General features: G+C 46.8%; 1 protein-coding gene across 7 annotated transcripts in view; it reads right to left on the minus strand.

Annotated features, from left to right (window-relative positions):
* Window positions 1-21,695, minus strand: part of ATP2B4 (ATPase plasma membrane Ca2+ transporting 4) — a 115,050-nt gene that overhangs the window by 52,988 nt on the left and 40,367 nt on the right. For 5 of the 7 annotated variants that reach the window (XM_054479577.2, XM_063646952.1, XM_054479554.2 and 2 more), the window contains exon 2: window positions 7,290-7,950. In XM_054479577.2, coding sequence (XP_054335552.1) covers window positions 7,290-7,482 — 193 coding nt within the window. In that variant the 5' untranslated portion in view covers window positions 7,483-7,950. Of the gene's footprint in view, window positions 1-7,289; window positions 7,951-9,855; window positions 9,981-21,695 lie in introns of all 7 variants that reach the window. The other 2 variants (XM_054479563.2, XM_063646942.1) reach the window with 1 other exon arrangement.

The raw sequence follows: 21,695 nt of genomic DNA on the forward strand, positions 1-21,695 counted from the left end.
ATCCTTAGTAGAGTTGGCGCAAGAGATGATGGTTACAGGGCAGAGGGCACAAAGAAAGAGGAAAATAGAGGTTATGCTTCTAACCTCAAGTGGAGGAGCTCCTAAAAATTGATATTCCGGAACAGACTATAAGCTCTAAAGATAGGGAAGAAAATCTCAAAGAACTCAGTTGCCTATCTTCCTCTCACATCTGTTCCATCCCATCTTCACTCGCCTAGTCCTCCGCATCCCCCTAATGCCACCGTGCTTTAGAGCAGCGGTCTCTAAGCGGGGGGCATGCATCCATCCGTTAGAGTGAGGAAAATATATGTTTGCCTATCTTATTATGTAAATAAAAGTGTTAGCTGTATTAATAGTAAGGCAGTAGTCTTGTAGGTGAACATTTACTTGGGATATGTACTCAATTTTTTCCAGATTGACAATACTACTAGAAGTTTCAATCTGCCACGCCGAGGAAGGGCCCAATCCCAGTACATCTCAGCTTGTAGCAAAATGGACAATTCTTGGTAAAACATGCCACTGCCCTCAAAAGGTACAGTGACAGGAACACAATTAAGCTCCAGAGATCTTAAGGTGATAGATGTTCATCTAAATCCTCAAGCTAATAAAACAACATTGTAATTTGGGCTGGCCGTCTTAAAACACATTTTTCCCCCTCCTGCCACTTACTCCGCAAGGAATCTCAGCTCCCTAAACCTAGTAACTACCCAGTAATTAAGGAAGGCAAAAATGCTTGCATCTTATGCCAGGAATATTCAGCAGGTGGTAGCAATGATCACAGAGCGTGGCCATGCTAGAGCTTCCCTGGGTAATCCCTAAATGATACAGGTGTGCTGTCTCCAGCTTCTAAGCCCCCCTCCCCTCCCCTGCAATGCCTTCAGCTTAGGTCCCCATACTGTGTTCCCATAGACCCTGCTCTTCCTCATCAAAGCCCTATGGCAAGATTTCTGAAATTGCCTTCATTCATATGCATCTTCCTTTAGCCTGTAAGCTCTATGGAAGGAGGGACTGCACCTGTCATGTTCACCGTTGTGTCCCTAGCACCTAGCAGTTATTAAGTATTAGTTGAATGTTGTTGAAAAATAATTGGAGGCCCTTAATATCTCACTATCACACCTTCAACTCTGCAGAGGAGAAAAGAAGTAGAAAGGTACAGAAGGAATATAAAACAGAAAGTTCCACCAACAATCTTTTAGATCCAAATTCAACCAAAATAGTCTTCAGCCTTTTGAAAGAAGGCCTACAGTTAATAATTTACTGTTTATTCAAGGCTCCCCTTCTCTCCCATTCTGGTCTGGGCTCAGACCTTGCCTCCAAGGGGTGGCCTAACTCTTCCTCAGAAAACACCATTCTTCCTCTTAAAAAGGATAGCATAGCTAAGGACCAATGTGCAAAATTCTACAGGGAAAAAAGAATACGTATAACCTCTACCTAGGCCGCCAGGACCATCCCTTTTTCCTACACACAAAAGGGTATTGAGACTAAGGAAAATACCTCTTCCTTCTTCCCCTTAAGCCACAGGTAATTTTCATCCCAGATTCACAAAAATCTTCTTCCATTCACAAGGCCATGGGACTCCACAGGAAACCACACAGAAGGTAAAAGGCTATCTTCTAGCCTATACCAACCAAACTGCTCTGTTCTTTGGGGATTGGAATGATTGGTTGAGGTGGGAATGGGACAGGGAAAGAAGAGACAATAAAAGGAAGGGGAAAAAAACTGGAATGGGGAACGAAGCAAGCAAACGAGAAGGATTCCATTGTGCAAAATACTCAGATTGTCCCTCCTGATAAACCCAAGGCAACACAGCTTGCCCAGGAGCTCCAGCCTCACCCCTGCATCTTTGCTTTTGTTTATTTACAGCCATAAAGACTGAAATCTTTAGTTACTTTGATGTAAACATGTATTCTCCTTTATGTCTCCCCTACCCTTTCTTGTTGCCCTAAATTTTCTTCTCTTTTTTGGCTCATGCTCTCAGCCTTATTTCTGGTTGTTGCTGAAGGCCATGTAGCTAAACATCTCCAAGCCTTCTTAAATCTAACCAACTCTTGGCCACTGGGGCAACTTCTCTTACTCTAACTAGCTAATGTATACTCAAGGAACACAAGCCAATATCAAAACATTGGGCTGAGGCTGGGCATGAGGGCTCATGCCTATAATCCTAGCACTTTGGGAAGCCAAGGTGGGCAGATTGCTTGAGCCCAGGAGTTCAGGACCACCCTGGGCAACATGGAGAGACCCTGTCTCTACAAAAAAAATACAAAAATTAGCTGGGCATGGTGGTGCACACCTGTAGTCTCAGTTAACTGGGAGGCTAAGGTGGGAGGACTGCTTGAGCCTGGTAGGTGGAGGTTGCAGTGAGCCATGATTTCACCACTGCACTCCAGCCTCGGTGACAGAGCAAGACCCTGTTTCAAAAATAAAATTGAAAACAACAACAAAAAAACACTGGGTCAGTGGCGGCTTATGCCTGTAATCCCAGCACTTCAGGAGGCTGAGGTAGAGGTGGCAAAACCTCATCTCTACCAAAAAGTACAAAAATTAACCCGGCATGGTGGTGCACATCTGTGGTCCCAGCTACTTGGAAGGCTGGGGCAGGAGGATCAGTTGAGCCCGGGAGGCGGAGGTTGCAGTGAGCCAAGATCGTGCCACTGCACTCCCGCATGGGTGACAGAGTGAGAATCCATCCCAAAATAATAATAATAATAATAATCATCATCATCATCATCATCATCATCATCTCTTTCTCTCTCCCTCTCTCCAGGCTAAAGGGTTTAAATGACCTAAGTTCTTACCACCAGGTAGAATGGGATGGAATATTTCATGCCTTCTGACTTATACTCCATTAATGCTCTAAATGCTTCTTATGCTAGAGCAGTCTCACAAAGAATCTTAGCTAAAGCACAGATAGTGCTGGGACTACATGCATGAGCTACTGCGGCCAGCCGAAATAGATAATTAAGTCCCACCTGCCTTTAGAGTTGTGTAAATCTATGATAATAAAACCATGTTAGTGTCAGAAATGTAATAAACTCCAAGTTCCATAAGTCCCCTTAAAAGCTATGGTTTAAAAAAAATTCTGTCAATCTGTATTAAAGATGCTATCATTCCATAGAAAATAAAGGAAAAGGGTTATATTCTAGGAACCAATGTCTCTGATCTTCACTTTCACCTTGGTTTCCAACTAGCAGAATTCAAGCACCAGGTAAATTTCTTTATTCTTATTATTGGTCCACTGGGACCTCCCACAATGACAAAATTATGCTAGGCTGTCAGGCTGTGTGGCCTTCCATGAACAGGCTGGCTTTTTATAGGATGAGCATATTGGGGATCTTTTCTCTGCCTACCCTAACTAAACAGGTGAGCATTACCCTTGCCTGGGTAGATACTCCTATGTCTTAGCTGTTCTATATCTTCCTTCCTTCCTTCCTTTCTTTTCTAATTTTTTTCTCCTTTTCTTATCTCTTTATTCTTCTCACACACTAGGAGGTCACTGTTGGTACTGGGGACTAAAAATTACTAATGGAAAGGTTGTTTTCCAACACCCTGTCTCCCCAGTTCCAGAACAAGCCCTATGGTAACTCTTACATTAATACAAACTGGTGAGGCAGAAGAACTGCTTGAGTCTAGGAGTTTGAGACCAGCCTGCGCAACACAGCAAGACCCCATCTCTTATAAAGAAAAAAAAAAAGGCCGGATGCGGTGGCTCACGCCTGTAATCCCAGCACTTTGGGAGGCCGAGGTGGGTGGATCACCTGAGGTCAGGAGTTCGAGACCAGCCTGGTCAACATGGTGAAACCCCGTCTCTACTAAAAATACAAAAAACTAGCCGGGAGTGGTGGCATGCACCTGTAATCCCAGCTACTCGGGAGTTTGAAGCAGGAGAATCGCTTGAACCCGGGAGGCGGAGGTTGCAGTGAGCCAAGATCACGCCATTGCACTCCAGCTTGGGCAACAAAAGCAAAACTCCTTCTCAAAAAAAAAAAAAAAAAAAGAAAGGAAAGAAAGAAAAACACCAGGACACATATTTGTGATCTAAGGAAGCAGTACATGGCAGTAGAAAACTGTGCCAGTGGTAGGAGTCCTAGGCTACAGGCATGGCCGGGGCTGTAACGAGGGAAGCACTTGCCATTGGAAGGGGCTGAAACCAGGACTGGGAAAGGATCCAAGAGCATTAGCTATGTCTATAACATTTGATATCCAATGTTGACAGAAAGTGGAATATATGTTGGCCTTTGGGAATGGAAGCTCTCTGGGAATCAGAAAGTAAACAGTGGCAGCTCTGGGAAGGGATCTGGAAAATTGGAGGAAAGCCTGAATCCTGCTGTCAGGAACTCTCTAGGTTCCAGCTTCTTTGGACTCCCAAGTTCCTGTTTGTGAGACAGACAGCTGACCAGAGGGATCAAGAACAGCATAGGAAGGGAAAAAGAAAGATCCTGTTTAAATTCTGATGGGGGTTTGTAAAGTACTGCATAATCTCAGTGAAGATATAATTAAGAACAGACCCTCAGCAGTCGATAACGGCTGTAAAAGTGACCAAATAAAGAAATCTAGCTGGTAAGAAGTAGACAGAGCCCAAAGGGCTATGATTAAGGGCTACCATTAGAAGGCAAAGACTGAGCCACAGGAAAGCAATTAGATATTGCCACCTTACCCAGGGGTTTTTTTTTGTGATTAAGAAGTGAGCAAATGAAATGGACAGTAGTTGCAGTTACACACACAGTAACCTCTCCAGATAGGACAAAACATTGCACTCCATAGGCACCCATGTTCTGGCAAGTATCTACAGACGCATGGACTCTGTTTTAATCTGAGAAAACTAATCTATTGAACACCTAATTATAAGTACGAACACTGCATATATATTATTTAATCTCAGTAACTCTATGGGCTAGGTGTTAACAACATTATTTTCAAAGAAGAAACAGACTCAGGGAGACTGAGTAAACTGTGGAGGGCTACTTAGTAAATGGTGGAGCTATTATTTGAACTCAAAGCTTATGAGATAGGAAACCAAATTCTAGAAGTAAAGAAAACAGGTAGGGAAGCTCCCTTAGGTTGTAAAGAAAATAAGACATAAACTAGGTATAGATATCTATGTAAAACTCTCTTTCTCTTTTTTCATCCTAAAGAGTCTAGGCTCCAAGTCACTAACTTATAATACAGCACTGGCAAAGGGTAACAACTTCTTAGAAATGGTGAGAAATACGCTGTGGCCTCTGAGGAAGATTCAGAAATAGGAGACCACATGAGGCTGAAAGCCCCTAATGGACAAGATCTTCGCTCCATCTCATGCTACTCAACCATGAACTGCCAGATGTATAGGGCCAAATAAGAATCTGCTACAGAGATGCTAAAACCAGGCTAAAGTGAAAAAGCAAGTTTCTTTTTGTTCTTTCTACATTTTGATGAGGCAAAATTTCATAATACCATGGCACACTGGGCAACTGGGCTGGGCCAAAGCCTGAAGCTGAATTTTTCATTATCTTTTAAGATTTTTTTATCTTTTAAGAAGAGATTAAGGCCGGGCGCTTTGGGAGGCCGAAGCGAGCGGATCACCTGAGGTCAGGAGTTCTAGACCAGCCTGGCCAAAATGGTGAAACTCCATCTCTAATAAAAATACAAAATTAGCCACATGCTTGTAATCCCAGCTACTCAGGAGGCTGAGGCAGGATAATTGCTTGAATCCAGGAGGCGGAGGTTGCAGTGAACCAAGATTGCACCATTGCACTCCAGCCTGCCTGGGCAACAAGAGTGAGACTCCATCTCAAAACAAAAAACAAAAAACCAAAAAACAAAACAAACAAAAAAGATTAAGGAGAACTACATTAAAAGTGTATCCGGCAGAGTTGAAAAAAGTCACTTATAATTCCCTGACACAAAACAGTGAGTGATCCAAAGATATGATGGGTACAATTATATACCTTGTGATTTAGCATCCCATTTCCTTTTTTTTTTCTTTTTATTTAAAATAGAGGCTGGGCGTGGTGGCTTATGCCTGTAAGCCTCCTCATCCCAACACTTTGGGAGGCCAAGGCAGGCAGATCACCTGAGGTCAGGAGTTGGAGACCACCCTGACCAACAAGGTGAAATCCCATCTCCACTAAAATATAAAAAATTAGCTCGGTGTGGTGGTGCACACACCTGTAGTCCCAGCTGCCTGGGAGGCTGAGGCATGAGAATTGCTTGAACTTGGGAGGCGGAGGTTGCAGTTAGCTGAGATCATGCCACTGCACTCCAGCCTGGGTGACACAGCAAGACTCTGTCTCCAAAAAAAAAAAAAAAAAAAAATAGAGATGGGGTGTCATTATGTTGCCCAGGCTGGTCTGGAACTCCTGGGCTCAAGTGATCCTCTCACCTCAGCCTGCCAAAATGCTGGGATTAGAGATGTGAGCCACCCACCTGCTTGGCCTATCATCCCATTTCTAACGGTATACAATAGAGAAGTGCTCAATTGGGCAGCTGGACTTATTCACTTTTTTGTACCCTTCCTTCCTCCATTCATTAAACTGTAAGATCAGTGTAGGGAAGAATTAAATTCTTTTATAATCAGACATATAGAAGAAGGGACTTGATTATTTACTGACAACAACATTTATATCATAAACATTTTAAAAATAAATATCCTCCTTTCTGGACACTGATACAGAAAAAGGACAAAAGAGGGGTCAGGAGCAGTGGCTTACTGTGCCTGTAATCCCAACACTTTGGGAGGCCAAGGTGGGAGGATCACTTAAGTCCAGGAGTTTGAGATGAGTCTAGGCAAGATACTGACACCTCAACTCTACTAAAAAATCAAAAAAGCTAGCTGGGTGTGGTGGCACATGCCTGTGGTCCCAGCTACCCAGCAGACTGAGGTAGGAAGATGGCTTCAGCCCAGGAGGTTGAGGCTGCAGTGAGCCATGATCACGCCACTGCACTCCAGCCTGGGTAAAAGAGCAGGAACCTGTCTCACAAAAAAAATAAAATAAAATAAAAAATTAAAAAAAATAAAAAAATAAAAAAAAAAAAAGAAGAAGAAAGAAAGAGAAAGAAAGAAAAGAAAAAGGAGAAAAGAATAATCTTTAGAGAATAGCACACTTTCTAAACATCATCTCTGGGAAAGATACGGCTCTTCATGGCCTCCCCTCCTTTCAGGGCTTCAGATGCCATACCTTTCCCACCAGACAAAAATATACCAGTTGAGCCTCCAGAAATGTGCCTTCTCTAGAAGCTGGGAAAACAATATTTTGAAACACTAGCCCACTAGCCACCTTCCTCCAACTCCCCACCCCTGATATGGCCTTTACCTTCCACAGGGGAGGTTTTCAGTCTACTGCAGAGATTCTGTACACCTCCATAGTGGACATTAATCTGGGTCAGTGCATCCCTCGAACGCAGCTCCATGAGCTTCCTCAGTTCCATTACTGTGCAGCCGAAGTCCCCTTCACAGCTCTCGGCCATCGAGTTGGCAGGCAAGACACGGTCTGATGGGTTCGTCATTTTGCCTGCTGTTACCAAGCCCCTCAACCAGAGAAGATGTAGCGTTTCCCTTCAACTGACCAGTGTCTCCTGCCTCCCTGTCTCAACTTCTTCCTACTTCCTGCTTCTCTGGGGGCCCAGTGAGGGAATAGATCGAATATATCTTGTGCAATAAGCTCCCAAGTAGCCGTCCGAAGTCTAGATCCTTTCTTCTGTATGAAGTCTGGCAGCCAGAGGAGGAAGAGGATGGGGGAACTGAGTGGAAGGTGGACTCCGTGTCACGATGATTGGTGTCCCCAGGTGGTGATGATAGTGGTTGTCCAGGGTAGGTAGGTTCCTAGCTTAGACCAACTTGCCCAGATGAAGGTGTAAACAGGATGTGCATGTTACCATGGCAGCAACCTTAGCAACAACCAGCAACTGTAGTGGTAGAGAGACGTCAGGAGGAGGAAGAGGAGAGCTTCCTGGATACCGACGACAACTGGATCTCTGGAATAAAGGTTCAAAGATAGACAAAAAGAAACCATCAGAGCAGCCATGAGTATCCAGCATCTGCAAGGGCAAGAGGTACCCAGTCTAAGCACAAGGGTTTAAGTGACAGTTGAGATCTGAGCTGAACTGATAGCTGAGGCCTGAGCTTAGAGAGCTGACTCAAGAGAGGCCCGTTCCTCCCTGGGAGGCTTCTGCAGCCTGTAAACTCCAATGTAGAGGAGTAATTTCAATACACCCCAGTCTTCACGTCTCACCTCTCCCAACCAAGCAACATAAAACCCACAGCTTCAGAAACTTGGAAATAAATGGTTACGATCTCTGATGGCTCTAATGTTTTCCCTGTGTATTTGAGGGACCTGTGACAGGATACTTTAGTCTGACCTTATCTATAAAAGATGAGAAGAGGTCAGAAAAAGGGAGTTCAGATCTAAGTGATCTGAAGGGTGGCCTGTCAGTCTGCCTTCCTCTCCCTTACCCCACACTCTTCCCACACCCAACACACACATTTACACACAAGGAAGACAACTTGATAGAAGATGTCAAAATCCTTCAAAGCCCCTTAGAGTACTCAGCCTCCAGGTGTATGGAAATGACAACTTGATAGAAGATGTCAAAATCCTCCAAAGCCCCTTAGAGTACTCAGCCTCTAGGTGTATGGAAATTCTGCAGCCTGTTGCAGGTGTCAACCTGGCCGGCACCAAGTTTTGTTCCTGAGGCTAAGCTCCACCCTCCTCCAAGAGGCTTTTGGGGAGAAGAGGAGAGTAAAATGCTTTGGCAGTTGGTGATACAGGGTGAACTTTTTTTTTTTTTTTTTTTTTTAAATAAGGGGGACAGAAGGACCTCTGAGGAGGAAAGATAGGGAGTTTGAAGCCTGAGCATTAAAGTTTCTCTGGAGTGGGAGCGATAAGACACCTCTCAATTCAGATAGAGGATAGGGCCACAGCAAGGTTAGCAGGGAAGACAAGCTAGCCTGTGAGTGAGCACCAGAGTCTCACATCAGCTCAATAAAGGCACCAGAGAGAGGCCAGCATTTCTCCCCTCAGAAAGATGCATTGCCTCTCACGCATGCTAACTAGGGGGTGTGGTAGAGCTATGTGTAGGTGAGGATACGGAGGGATGAAGGTGGGAAGAGAACTTATCCTGAGGCCCCTTCTCAGTTTCAGAGTGGGGCTGCTGTGTGTCATGCCACTGACAGGTGTCACTGCCACACATCAGCCTTTTAAATGTGAAGGGGCTCTTAGCACAGCACCAGAACATGGGACCCCAACCCCGGTTACGTAGTCCCCACTGACAACTTCAGTTACCAGGGGGTGGCAAGGAGCTCTGGCCAACTTCTCTGTAATAAACAGATGCCACCCTTACTTCTAGAAGGTGAACAAAGAAGCACAAGAACCATCAGATAAGGGACTTGATTCTTTTATCAGTGATCTCCTCCAAAGTCACATGTAGCCAAAGTCTTTGCTGATTCCTGACAATCCTCTTCCCAGAAGCTTCCACAGGGATGCAGGTTGATTTATACTCCTCCCTCTCCCAATTTGCCCTTTGCGTCCTCCTCCTCCCATAGATTTTTAGCACTACTCTGACTTACAAAGAGTTAAGAAAGCAGGGCTCTATTTGTTTTAAAATATCGTACTCCCTTCTTATCTGGGAAACAAGAAGATCCACAAAGAACCTGAGGTAATGTGTCAAACTCCCTTCATTCAGACTGGTATAGGAACAGGCAGGACCACAGAGTTTTCACCCCAGTTCAGCTTCTCCTCCAAGCCTGGAAGAAGTGGGAAGGGCTAAAGCAGCATGAAACCCAACTTGACCCTTAAGTAGAACTCCTTAACCTTTCAAGAGGATGTTCAAGAGGATGTTCAATGCTGATAGAGTGTTGAACTACGAATCAGAGGATTTTACCTTTTCTGTCTTCACCCACTACAATGTTTGCTCCATGAAGACAGGGATGTTACTTAGCCTTCTCAGGACTCAGTTCCTTCCACCTTTAGTTGGGTAGAGAATGGGCTCTGTCTTTTCACACCACCCTAAGAAAGTGATAAAGGAATGGAATTATAGAAATAGTGCTTGGAAATCTTAGATGACAGGTGTCCAGTGTCCGGAATAGGACACTTAAGTGATGGGAGAAAGCCTAATTTGATCTTTTTTTTTTTTGAGACGGAGTCTCGCTCTGTCGCCCAGGCTAGAATGCAGTGGTGCGATCTCAGCTCACTGCAAGCTCCGCCTCCCGGGTTCACGCCATTCTCCTGCCTCAGCCTCCCGAGTGGCTGGGACCACAGGCGCCCACCACCACACCTGGCTAATTTTTTGTATTTTTAGTAGAGGCGGGGTTTCACCATGTTAGCCAGGATGGTCTGGATCTCCTAACCTCGTGATCTGCCCGCCTTGGCCTCCCAAAGTGCTGGGATTACAGCATGAGCCACCGCGCCCAGCCGCCTAATTTAATCTTAATGAACTTTTGTTATCAAGCCTTTTAAGTAGAAGAAGAACAATAAGCTCCATGTGCCCTTTCATCTTTCCTTGCCAGGGAACCCCCACCCCACAAAAAGAATGGAAAATTCTAAGGCAGCTTCATTAACAATAACCATTAGCTAGGTTACAACCATTAGCAATAACCACCAGGATATAGGGTCTTGGGTCTCTTGAGAATTAGAAAAGACAGTCTGAGTCAGAATTCCTTCCTTTTTTTTTGAAAGAGTCTCACTCTGTCACCCAGGCCGGAATGTAGTGGTGCGATCTTGGCTCACTGCAACCTCTGCCTCCCAGGTTCAAGTGATTCTCCCGTCTCAGCTTCCTGAGTAACTGGGATTATAGGCACCCACCACCATGTCCAGCTAATGTTTTGTGCTTTGTTTGTTTGTTTGTTTTTGAGATGGAGTCTCGCTCTGTTGCCAGGCTAGAGTGCAGTGGCGCGATCTCAGCTCATTGCAACCTCTGCCTCCTGGGTTCAAGTGATTCTCCTGCCTCAGCCTCCCGTGTAGCTGGGACTACAGTCGCATGCCACCATGCCCAGCTAATTTTTGTATTTTAGTAGAAATGGGGATTCACCATGTTGGCCAGGATGGTCTCGATCTCTTGACCTTGTGATCCACCCGCCTCGGCCTCCCAAAGTACTGGGATTACAGGCGTGAACTACCGCGCCTGGCAGAATTCCTTCCTTACTTTGAACCTCTTTTCAGAGTACCAAAGAGGAGAGATTCTTCCACCTCCATAGGCAACTGATGGAAAAGGTCACATAAGATTAGAACACATGCGGCTGAAGAACACATGTGGAAAAGAATGAAAAGGTTTGTTTGCCTCAGGCTGATCTAGAGAAACACACAGTAGGTCAAGCACTAAGCTGCTGGCACAAAGACAAAAGGGCAGTGCAGAGTTGGGGCCCGAGGTTTAAGGTGGGATCTCTATAATACTAGGAAGCATATCATGACGTCCATACTTCTCTCTGAGTTTTGAACTCTCTGGAGTATGAGCTCTCTGCAACTGCTGAGCTTGCCTGGCCCCTAATCTGATTAGGCAACTGCCAAAGAATAATCTGAAGGTGCTCACACCACCTCAGCATCAAATGAACTGCTCAGACACCTGAAAGGTACTACCTCTTTTCAGGTAAGGGTTAGTCATTCGGCTTGGGGCATTCTCAGTAAGGTATATGCTCCCTCCTCTTTTCTAATATTTTGCAAGCCTAAGAGATGATAGGATAGAAGAGCGAACTCTCTCATCTCTTCCTCCTAGGGCAAGAAATCATAATGCTTTACATGATCATTAAGACATTTTACTTTGTTCCTCCTAAATTCCTATAACATCTGTTCTATAATTTGTAGATAACATGTGAAAGCATTGGTCATATCAATTCTAGTTAGGACAGCTGTGACCCCCACCTTACAGATGAAGATAAAAAGGTCCAGGGAGATAAAAAAGTGGTTTGGTCTTAGCAAGTCAGTGGTCTTGACTGCCTGGTGCTCTTTTTGTTACACCTTACTCCTTCTCTTGAGCCTAAACCTCTTCATTTTCTGGCAAGCTTCTAAGAGGCCCTTTAAAAGGCAGGCATCTGCCAGGTGCCGTGGCTCCTGCCTGTAATCCCAGCACTTTGGAAGGCTGAGGCGGGAGAATTGCTTGAACTCAGGAGTTCGATACCAGCCTAGGTAACATGGTGAAACCCTGTCTCTACAAAAAATACAAAAATTAGCTGGGCATGATGGCGCACACCTGTGGTCTTAGCAAGTTGGGAGGCTGAGGTGGGAGGGTCATTTGAGCCTGGGAGGTGGAAGCTGCAGTATGCAGTGAGCTGTGTTCACATCACTTAATTTCAGCCCGGGCAAACCAAGTGGGACCCTGACTTCAAAAAAAAAAAAAAAAAAAAAAAAAGCCTCTAGAAATGAGGAGCTGCCAGAGACAAGAACCTAAGTCACCAAACTGTAAACACTAGTCAGACACACTTTCCTCCAATTTTGTCCAAGGAATCTTTCACTTTTAGCTTTCCCAGGCTGCTAAAGAAGAAATACATCCCCAAACTATGAGGAAAAAGAGTGATACCTTGTATAGGTTATAGAGTAGGGTATATTTGAAAATATGAAAGGAACTCACCCCCTGAGTCTCCCCGCTACTAAATGCTCCTACTGAATGTGATGTGATGCATAAAAATGGGAGAAAGGAAACAGGAGGGGCCAGGGGCTACGGCTTCAGGCTGCTGCAGCACTGCAGACAGACCTGCCTGGAATAATAAGAGGCTCTGGTCAACTCTGGCTTCTGGGCTACAGGCGGGGGCTGCTCAGTGGAGCAGACACTTCCCTGCCCAGCCCTACTCTGTCCTTCCTTGATGGGCTGAGAGCCTCTGCTCAGGAGCAAGCCGGTAGCACTTGGAGACACTCTGGCAGGGGTGCCAGCATCACTGCCAGGCAGGACTTGATGAGTGAGGAAGGGAAGACCTCTGGAGAGGGGAAGCAGCCTGGTCCCACTTTAGAATGCACCCAACTACAATATAAAACCTGCTTCAGGGCGGGGTGCTGTGGCTCATGCTTGTAATCCCAGCACTTTGGGAGGCGGGCGGATCACCTGAGGTCAGGAGTTGGAGACTAGCCTGGCCAACAAGGTGAAACCCTGTCTCTACTAAAAATAGAAAAAATTAGCTGGGCATGGTGGTGAATGCCTGTAATCCCAACTACTTGGGAGGCTGAGACAGGGGAATCACTTGAACCTGGGAGGCGGAGGTTACAGTGAGCCAAGATCGTGCCACTGCACTCCAGCCTGGGTGACAGCGAGACTCTGCTTCAGAAACAAACAAACAAACAAACAAAACCTGCTTTAGGAGTCCCTCAGAAAACCCATAGTCTTTTTTCTGACCTAGAGTCAGTCTCCCTCATTCCAAGTGAGGCTCTACCTCTCCCTATACTCAGGAACAGGGATGTGGGATTGGGAGAGGTGGGAAGGGGGGAAAAATATTTGTTGAGCACCTACCATGTGCTAGGGGTCATACTAGGTACTTTATATGAAAATTAGAAATTATGTACATACCCCTATGTATTATGTAGTGCCTGGCATAGTGGCTGGTCCACACACTGTAGCTATTATCATTCTTACATGTACTGTTTCATTGAATTCTCACCAACAACCCTATAAGAAGGACCTCTCCATCTTATAGCAAGGAAATATAGATTCAGAGAGCCAGATTTGTGCCCTAATCTGAATTCAAAGCCACCTTGCCTCAAGTGCAAGAACAATGATATAAAAAAATGTAAACAAACTATGAGCTTACTTCCTAAACCTTGATGAGAAGGCTCAAATAAACCCATCTGTCCCTTGTTCCTGACTCCTAAAAGGCTCTGAAATAGGTCAGGGAAATATCTACCTCTTGTGAACTTTCTGGGAAGGCATAGGGATAGACTCAAAGCTTTTTGGGAGCAGGCACCCTCCCTTCCCCTTTGTCCTCCCCTCCCCTCACCCCACCCCCACCCCAAGCCAGAAAGCACTGGGCTCTAGATTGCTGTGAGTCCAACCATATCCAGTTCCTGCCTGGAGAGCCCAGTGGTGGGGATGAGGGCTTCCTCCACTCAGTCATCTCATGCTCTTGGCCTTGCTCCCCCTGGTGATCTGGGAGAAGCACAGAGGGAGACCCTGCTCTGCATTCTCTCTCTTTTTTCCAGCAGGGCTGTTTCCTGTGTACCACTTGGGGGGGTTTAAGCTCTACTCCTTCTCTCTGGCACACTTATGCTTCCAAAGGACAGTGCCCTATCAAGAAAGCTGGCAAGAACCTGACCATGGTAGGCTGCCTAGCCTAAAACATCCCTGGCTAGCCCTTCTCTCCGGAGGTGTGAATCTCAGGCAGAGGCTGTTCTGCCCACCTCCTCATCACAGGCTCCTTATTTCCATGATCCAGATTCTAGTTCACCCTGGCCATTTCCCATCCCTCAGGTCTGGCAGCCATCCTCATCACAATCCCAGGTTTTTCCTCCCCTCCCCATGTCTGCCCTGCCCTAATTGCTCCTTAAATGCCAACTGGTTTGCAGAAGCAGACTAGAGCACATGCCCTCCTTCAGCCTATGAGGCCCTTTGGAGGCATGGGAACAAGGTCAGAGGCAGCAGGTGTTGGCTAAAGTTCAGGTGGTGGGTGGCACCACTTGTCATCATCATCCAACAACCACACCCAAGCCAGGAAGCCAGGTGAGGGCTGATGCACCAAGCCAGGCCTCTGGCCTCACCATGGGATAGTACACCATGGCCTGGTCAGTGAATCTGATGCTAATTTTCAGCTAGTCCCTAGAACTTAGCCTCCTGGGGGTGGGGTACTCCCTTCCTGAAGTTCTGGGTTCTGGTTCATGTCTCCTTTGCTCTTCCCTCTCCCCCGTCTAGTTCTTCCAGGTTGCTGATCTCTGCTTCCAGTCATCTCAGGACAGCCCCCTTTCCCAGAGACCCAAGGAAAGCCCACATCCTTTTAGTCTTTGACAAAACAGACTTGAGAGGATGTCACTCGCAGGCTCAGTTCTCTCTTTCTGAAGATAGAACACCACTTCCTGGTTAGGTGGTATCCACGGACCTCCCTCACTTACTTCCCCCTCTCCAAGTCTGCTACTCTGACAGCACCTTCTTCAATTCCACTGAAAAAAAGGTAGTGCTAGAGTCAAAGCATCTATCCGGAGAAAAAGTGTCACACCTAGCCCCTGGGTCTCAGGAATCCAGAATTCATCCCTCCTCCCCAGAACCACTTGGTGCTTTTTGGTCAAACTACATCTATGCATGCTGTGGACCCAGTCATCTAGTCCTGGCTACATCTTCCAAAGAATTCCTCATCCAGGGCCTGGAGGGGGCATGTGCAAGGATGTTCACTGGAGCATTATCTATGGTGATCTGAGATCCAAAAAATAAAAATAAAATACCTCTCAGTCTTGGAGTGGCTGTGTTGTCTAGGATACGCTGTGCCGTGATAACGGTGGCAAAACTTATCAGTTCTGGCCAGATGCCTTCAGAAGGCAGGGAGAAGGTAGGACCCGTAGATGGCAAAAGCTTTTTCCAAACAGCGATACCAAGAACTGAGCCAAGGTTGACAGCCTGATCCTGATCACCTGGTCTGCTAAGATCCAACCCATGTCACAGGCTTTAAGAACCACCAAGATGAAGACAGAAAACTCCAGGGCATGGGTGGGAGGAAGCAGGAATGTGCCTGGGAGGGCACTGCTGTCCCCCTGACCCCTGTCCACTGGCTCCATCTTGAAATGGCATCAGTATTATCAAGATGGGTCCAAGAGCAGTGGCTCATGCCTGTAATTCCAGCACTTTGGGAGGCCAAGGTGGGCAGATCACCTGAGGTCAGGAGTTTGAGACCAGCCTGGCCAACATGGCGAAACCCCGTCTCTACTAAAAATATAAAAATTCCATCCTGGCTAACATGGTGAAACCCCGTCTCTACTAAAAATACAAAAAATTAGCCAGGTGTGGTGGCACGTGCCTGTAGTCCCAGCTACTCAGGAGGCTGAGGCAGAAGAGTTGCTTGAACCCGGGAGATGGAGGTTGCAGTGAGCCAAGACTGCGCCATTGCACTCCAGCCTGGGAGACAGAGCGAGACCCCATCTCAAAAAAAAAAAAAAAAAGCCAGGTGTGGTGTTGCACGCCTGTGATCCCTGTTGAACAGAAGGCTGAGACAGGAGAATCGCTTGAACCTGGGAGGCAGAGGTTGCAGTGAGCTGAGATTGTGCCACTTGCACTCCAGCCTGGGTAACAGAGTGAAACTCCATCTCAAAAAAAAATTATCAAGATGAGGAAGGGCAGTCCCTCAGGCCCAGAGCCTTGGGAAGCCAACCTCTTTCAAATTGTGTGAGTCACACTGGCCTGGGTCACCTCTGTGTCCTCCAGTGACTCAGAGGGTGTATGGGGTGGAGGTAGGGGTGTTCACAGCAAGCTAGAGCTCAAAAAAACATAGAGGATGAAACAGCAACGCTCACCATTTCCTTCAGTTGTTTAAGGAGGACAAGAGCCACCTTCAGATGGAAGTGACAACGCCATCTGGAAGGTCTGTTTAACAGAAGGGGTACTGGCAGCCTCTCCTGACCCCGTTCACTCAGGATAAGGGTTAGCAAGGATAACCGCTACTCACTCCTCAGAGCTGTGGCAGGAAGCTTCTAGGCCACAGACAGGACGCAGCCCTCTGGCAGCAGCATTCAAGTATTTCGTATATGCACTCTCTTGGACTACATAGACTGTCTTTCTTGGGGCTGCTGTGGCTTTCCATACTTTGGTTTCAAGGGAACAAAGGGGCTTTTTAGCAGCTGGATCGGATCCTAGGTTATTTTTAGAAACAAATTTTAGCAGAATCATGTCATGCTCATGGAGAGGGGTCATCTCCCTGGGCTACCGGGTCGGGACCTGGTTGTTCCCAGGCCTCAGGTTCTGGTGGAGCCCTCAGGACAAGGGGGAAGAAGTTGCCTGGCCACAGACTGAGGAGGCCACATCTCATCCACCAAAAGGGAGCACCAGGGGCAGCTGCTCTGTCCCCAGACGCTCAGCAGGAGAGGACATAAAACAACATTCCTGTGTGGCCCAGATACTAGTCAGGATGTCCCATACTGGTCATCAGGCCTGGCTGCTCCTATTCCCTTTCTCCACTCTGACAGTCTCACCTGTACAGAGTACAGAGAACTTCCCATCCCCACTTTACCTATTCTGGCCTTCTCTGGGCTTATTTCCTGGAAGTCACAGGCAAATCAGTGAGGGCTCCATGCTGAAAAGACAGTGCTTATTAAAAAAGGTGGCCAGGAATGATCCCTAATAACCTGCCACCCCTCTGTGCCTGTTTTATTCTTCCTTGTTCACATATTGCACAGACAGGATCCATTCAGTCAGCCTAGGCCTTTGGAAAGCAAACTGATCATGCTTTCTTGCGCTTGAGTAATGTTTTAGAGCTGTGGTTCTCAAACCCAGAGTGAGCACTAGGATCCTCTGGAGAACTGGGGCAAACCTATTGGGCCCCTCCCTGCCAACTCCTGAGTTTCTGGTGCACAAGAATGGAGATGGGGCCTGGGAAGGTGCACTCCTAACAAGTTCCTTAACAGGGTGAGCTGATGCTTCTGGTCTGGGGACCACACTTTGAAAATGCTGCGAGGTTCCAAAGCATTCCCATGAACCCCTTTAGCTCCAGGCTGACATGGGAAGGCACAGGAAGATCTTGTCATGTGTCTCCTTCGCTCTTCCCTCTCCCTCTGCTAGTCCTTCCAGGTTGCTGATCTCTGCTTCCATTTATCTCTGGGCAGCCCCCTTTCCCAGACAGAGCCCCGAAAAAGCCCACTTTTTTTAGTCTTTGAGAAAACAGACTTGAGAGGATGTCACTCAACAGGCTACAACAGAAGCCAAGGTCTATTCGAAAAGTTAAAACAAGCCACCTCGTGAGGTTCAGAGGGACACCCAGGCCCCTTTCAGGTTCCGGTGGAGCAAATCCCCTCCCAGCCCTGTCTTCTATCTCCACAGGAGATGAGCAATGCTGGGGCCCATACACAGATGAGGGGAAAACAAAAACAAAAGACATCCGCTGCTCACTTTGGCTCCCAAAACATTACTGCCCCTGGTTGCCTCTGGAACCCAGGCTGCCTTTCCTCTGCCATCCCCCACGGTTCCAGAAGAAGCACCAGGCTCACCGCCTCCATGACACCTCTCAGGGAGCGCCTGCCCACTGCTCCGAGGCCAGGGCAGCCAGCAGCAGCTGCTGGTTTCCAGGCCAGTTGACAGGCTGTTATAAACAGTCGCTTTAGGTTGCTATGGCAAAGCGAGTGTGCAGCCCAGCGACGGTAAAGCTATTTATGTGCCTGTAATGACAGAGTGGTCTGTTTTTTATTATTTTACTTTTAAAGTTTTCCTTTCCCAACCCCCTAAATCAGCTTTAAAAAAAAAAAAAAGAGCCACCGCAACTTTCTCAGGAACAAAAAGAGGATAGCCAGAAAATAGAGCCTATGACTTGAGCCAGGAAGGGGAAGATGGAAGCAAGGAGTGTGGGTGAGCTCCTTTCCAAAAGGGAATGTGCGGCCTCTGGCCATGCAGGCCTCTAATCACTTAGGAACCAAAGCCCTGTCTCTGGCTCAGCTCCTCAAGGAGAAATGCCAAACCCCAGGGTCTTCTCACCTCCCTGTACTTATATTATGGAGAAGAGACAAAGCCACTTTGTCTTCTAGCTCTAACAGCAGCATTCCTCCATCCCCCTAGCCCCCACCAGCTGCCAGTATCAAGGGAGGAAGACATGGAGGATTCACCAGGGGTCGTGGGAGGAGAGCTTCGAAGCCCCCAACCCCTCTGTGGGTAGCAGCGCCACCCAGGCAAGGAGCCTGCTCACTCTAGCTGGAGGGTTGCAGAGAACAACCTCCAGAGGTATCTCTGAGGAGACACGTGTTTCCTCCACTTCTACAGAGAACTTTCATCCAATCCTTTCTCCTTAGCTTTGGGGTGAAGGGCTACTTCTGTACAGCAAGACCCAAGATTTTAGTCAAGGTGGTGAGGACCCTTAGTCAGCATCACAGAGTCAGCATGCAAGATTCAGATGCTGATGGATGAGTAACAGTGCAGCTGATTCCTCCCTAGACACATATGTCTCGGGCACCAGAGGCATGGGAAAGGTTTTTGGCCTAGGGGTTAGGGAGTGATCAGAGGTCAATCTGCATCTATTGGATGGAAGCACTATGGCCCTCTGCTTTGACTCCCTCAACCAAAAATAAAACAGCAAAGAAGAAAAGAAATAAGGGCCATAGGTGGTTCAAGATGGGCAGGAGAGGCAGGTGCGGTGGCTCACGCCTATAATCGCAGCTCTTTGGGAGGCTGAGGAGGGAGGATTGCTTGAGCTCAGGAGTTTGAGATCAGCCTTGGCAACATAGTGAGACTTATTTATCTAAACAAAATAAAGAAAAAAAATGAAGGTCAAGAAAGTGGGAGTCACAAGTCCATGTGGTAATTAATCACAGGCATGCACACACACACACACACACAACTGAGCTGAAAGCGTTAACTGACTAATAAATATGCTATAGGTCGTCAATCACTAAACAACATGTGAGTAAGAGAAAGAGTCACCTTTCAGAAACAGCTAGTTGGAATACAAAGATGCTGCAGGAATTTATCAACCCCTTTTCCTCACCTTATTCCAGCTTCTTTTGGATTGGTATACACTTATTAGGAGATTAAAAACCTCTTACTGCTGACAGACATATTAACCAGATAAAAATAAAGTTAGGGCAGTGTTAAAAACAGCAAACTGCATAGACTGTTCCATTTCCTCCCATCTCATATGATAACTGAATGTCTCCCAGATGTCACCATGGCTCAGAAAGGATATAGATGAGAACACTCCCCACGGGGAGGAGAGAGGGCAGGAGAAGGGGGAAGACACTGATGCTCCCATCAGGGAAGCACCCTTCTGGTGCCCCAGGAGAGGTCAAAGTCCTAACTGACAGCCCTGGTTAGCTCATAAGCTCTTGTTGGAGAAATCAGAACTTGGGATAAAAATCAATCTTGGCAGAACCTTGAGGTCAAAAGAGCAGAGCAAGCATCATTTCTAAACCTGTCAAACCAACTATCATCAGCATCCTAGTTCCTATAGGGTAGGAAGGGAGAAGGGAGAGGTGAGGAAAGGGTCCAGAGATAAAAAAGGTATAGTCCTGGACTGTTGGGTGTAGGCTGATGGAAAAGCACTAACTATGAATTAAGGTTCCAGATAAGCTGTGCTTCTCTTCCTAGGCTTAAGAGTATGAACTCGGCAAGGTGCGGTGGCTCATGCCTGTAATCCCAGCACTGTGGGAGGCCAAGGCAGGTGGATCACCTGAGGTCAGGAGTTAGAGACCAGTCTGGCCAACATGGCGAAACCCCGTCTCTACTAAAAATACAAAAATTAGCCACGTGTGGTGGCACACGCCTGTAATCCCAGCTACTTGGGAGGCTGAGGCAGGAGAATCACTTGAACTGGGGAGATGGAGGTTGCAGTGAGCTGAGATCGTGCCACTGCACTCCAGCCTGGGTGACAGTGCGAGACTCAATTTCAAAAAACATAAAATAAAATAAAGAGTATGAACTCAAGCAGAGTGGCCATTACTTGGGAATACATAAAAAGACAAAGAGAGATGCAGACATGTTTCAGTGTCCCAAGGTAGAGCGAGCTTCCAAAACTCATGGACTAGAAAGAACATCTATTCCAAAGGGCTCGCATCCACAGTGATGGACACAGGGCTCATTGTTGAAAGAGACAAAGGGCAGGCAAAGAGGCGACTCAGCCCCAGCTGGTCATTGTTGATGGAAGTCTCTCAGGGGAGAGAAAGTGGAGAGTATTGTGTATTTTTCTTCCAAGCGAGCAGAAAGGTTTTGTCATCACCTCTCTATCCCAACCTCAGCTCCAGAGCCTGGCCTAACCTGTGCAATTAATGAATGAGCCACCTCTCTCTGTTCCATCCAGTATGCTTCTGTTTCCAAGGGAAGGAGAAGTATGAAAGTCCCAGAAAGGGGCCAGGAACGGTGGCTCATGCCTGTAATCCCAGCGCTTTGGGAGGCTGAGGTGGGCAGATTACCTGAGGTCAGGAGTTCGAGACCAGCCTGACCAATATGGAGAAACTCCGTCTCTACTAAATATACAAAAATTAGCAGGGGGTGGTGGCATGTGCCCATAATCCCAGGTACATGGGAGGCTGAGGTAGGAGAATCGCTCGAACCTGAGAGGCAGAGGTTGTGGTGAGCCGAGATCGCGCCATCGCACTCCAGCCTGGGCAACAAGAGCGAGACTCTATCTCAAAAAGCATACAAACAAACAAACAACAACAACAAAAAGTCCTGGAAAGGGATCCAGTCTCCAGAGACAATCAGTAAGACCCAGGCACCACTCCTTCAGCACTTGGTCCATCTCCCCGCATTCTTTGCACCTTAAAGTTGGCCGACTGAATGAATAGTTGGAGGCACGTCTCCCTTGATCTGCAGGACACAGTCACAGAGGTTTTGGTGCAGATAGAAGGGGAATGAACCATCACTGAAGGAATCCATCTACTCTCTAGGGAGAGGCAAAGGTGAATACAACCCAGTTGCTTCTAAACTCCTATATATACCACTTTAAACACCACTTCGACCTCCAAGGCAAAACCTGGAAGAACGGTGGGATAGTGGTCGGAGGTTTGTAGGAAATGAAAAAATAAGATATTTTCTGGATTATTTTATTTCTAAAGCCCTAAGCTACCAAGATCATAAGAAGAATACCTAGCACCAAACTATTTCCACCTCCCCATTTTTCTCTATACCTCATT

This window comes from Pongo pygmaeus, chromosome 1 (genome assembly GCF_028885625.2).
Source record: "Pongo pygmaeus isolate AG05252 chromosome 1, NHGRI_mPonPyg2-v2.0_pri, whole genome shotgun sequence".
In the NCBI taxonomy this organism is placed as follows: domain Eukaryota; kingdom Metazoa; phylum Chordata; class Mammalia; order Primates; family Hominidae; genus Pongo; species Pongo pygmaeus.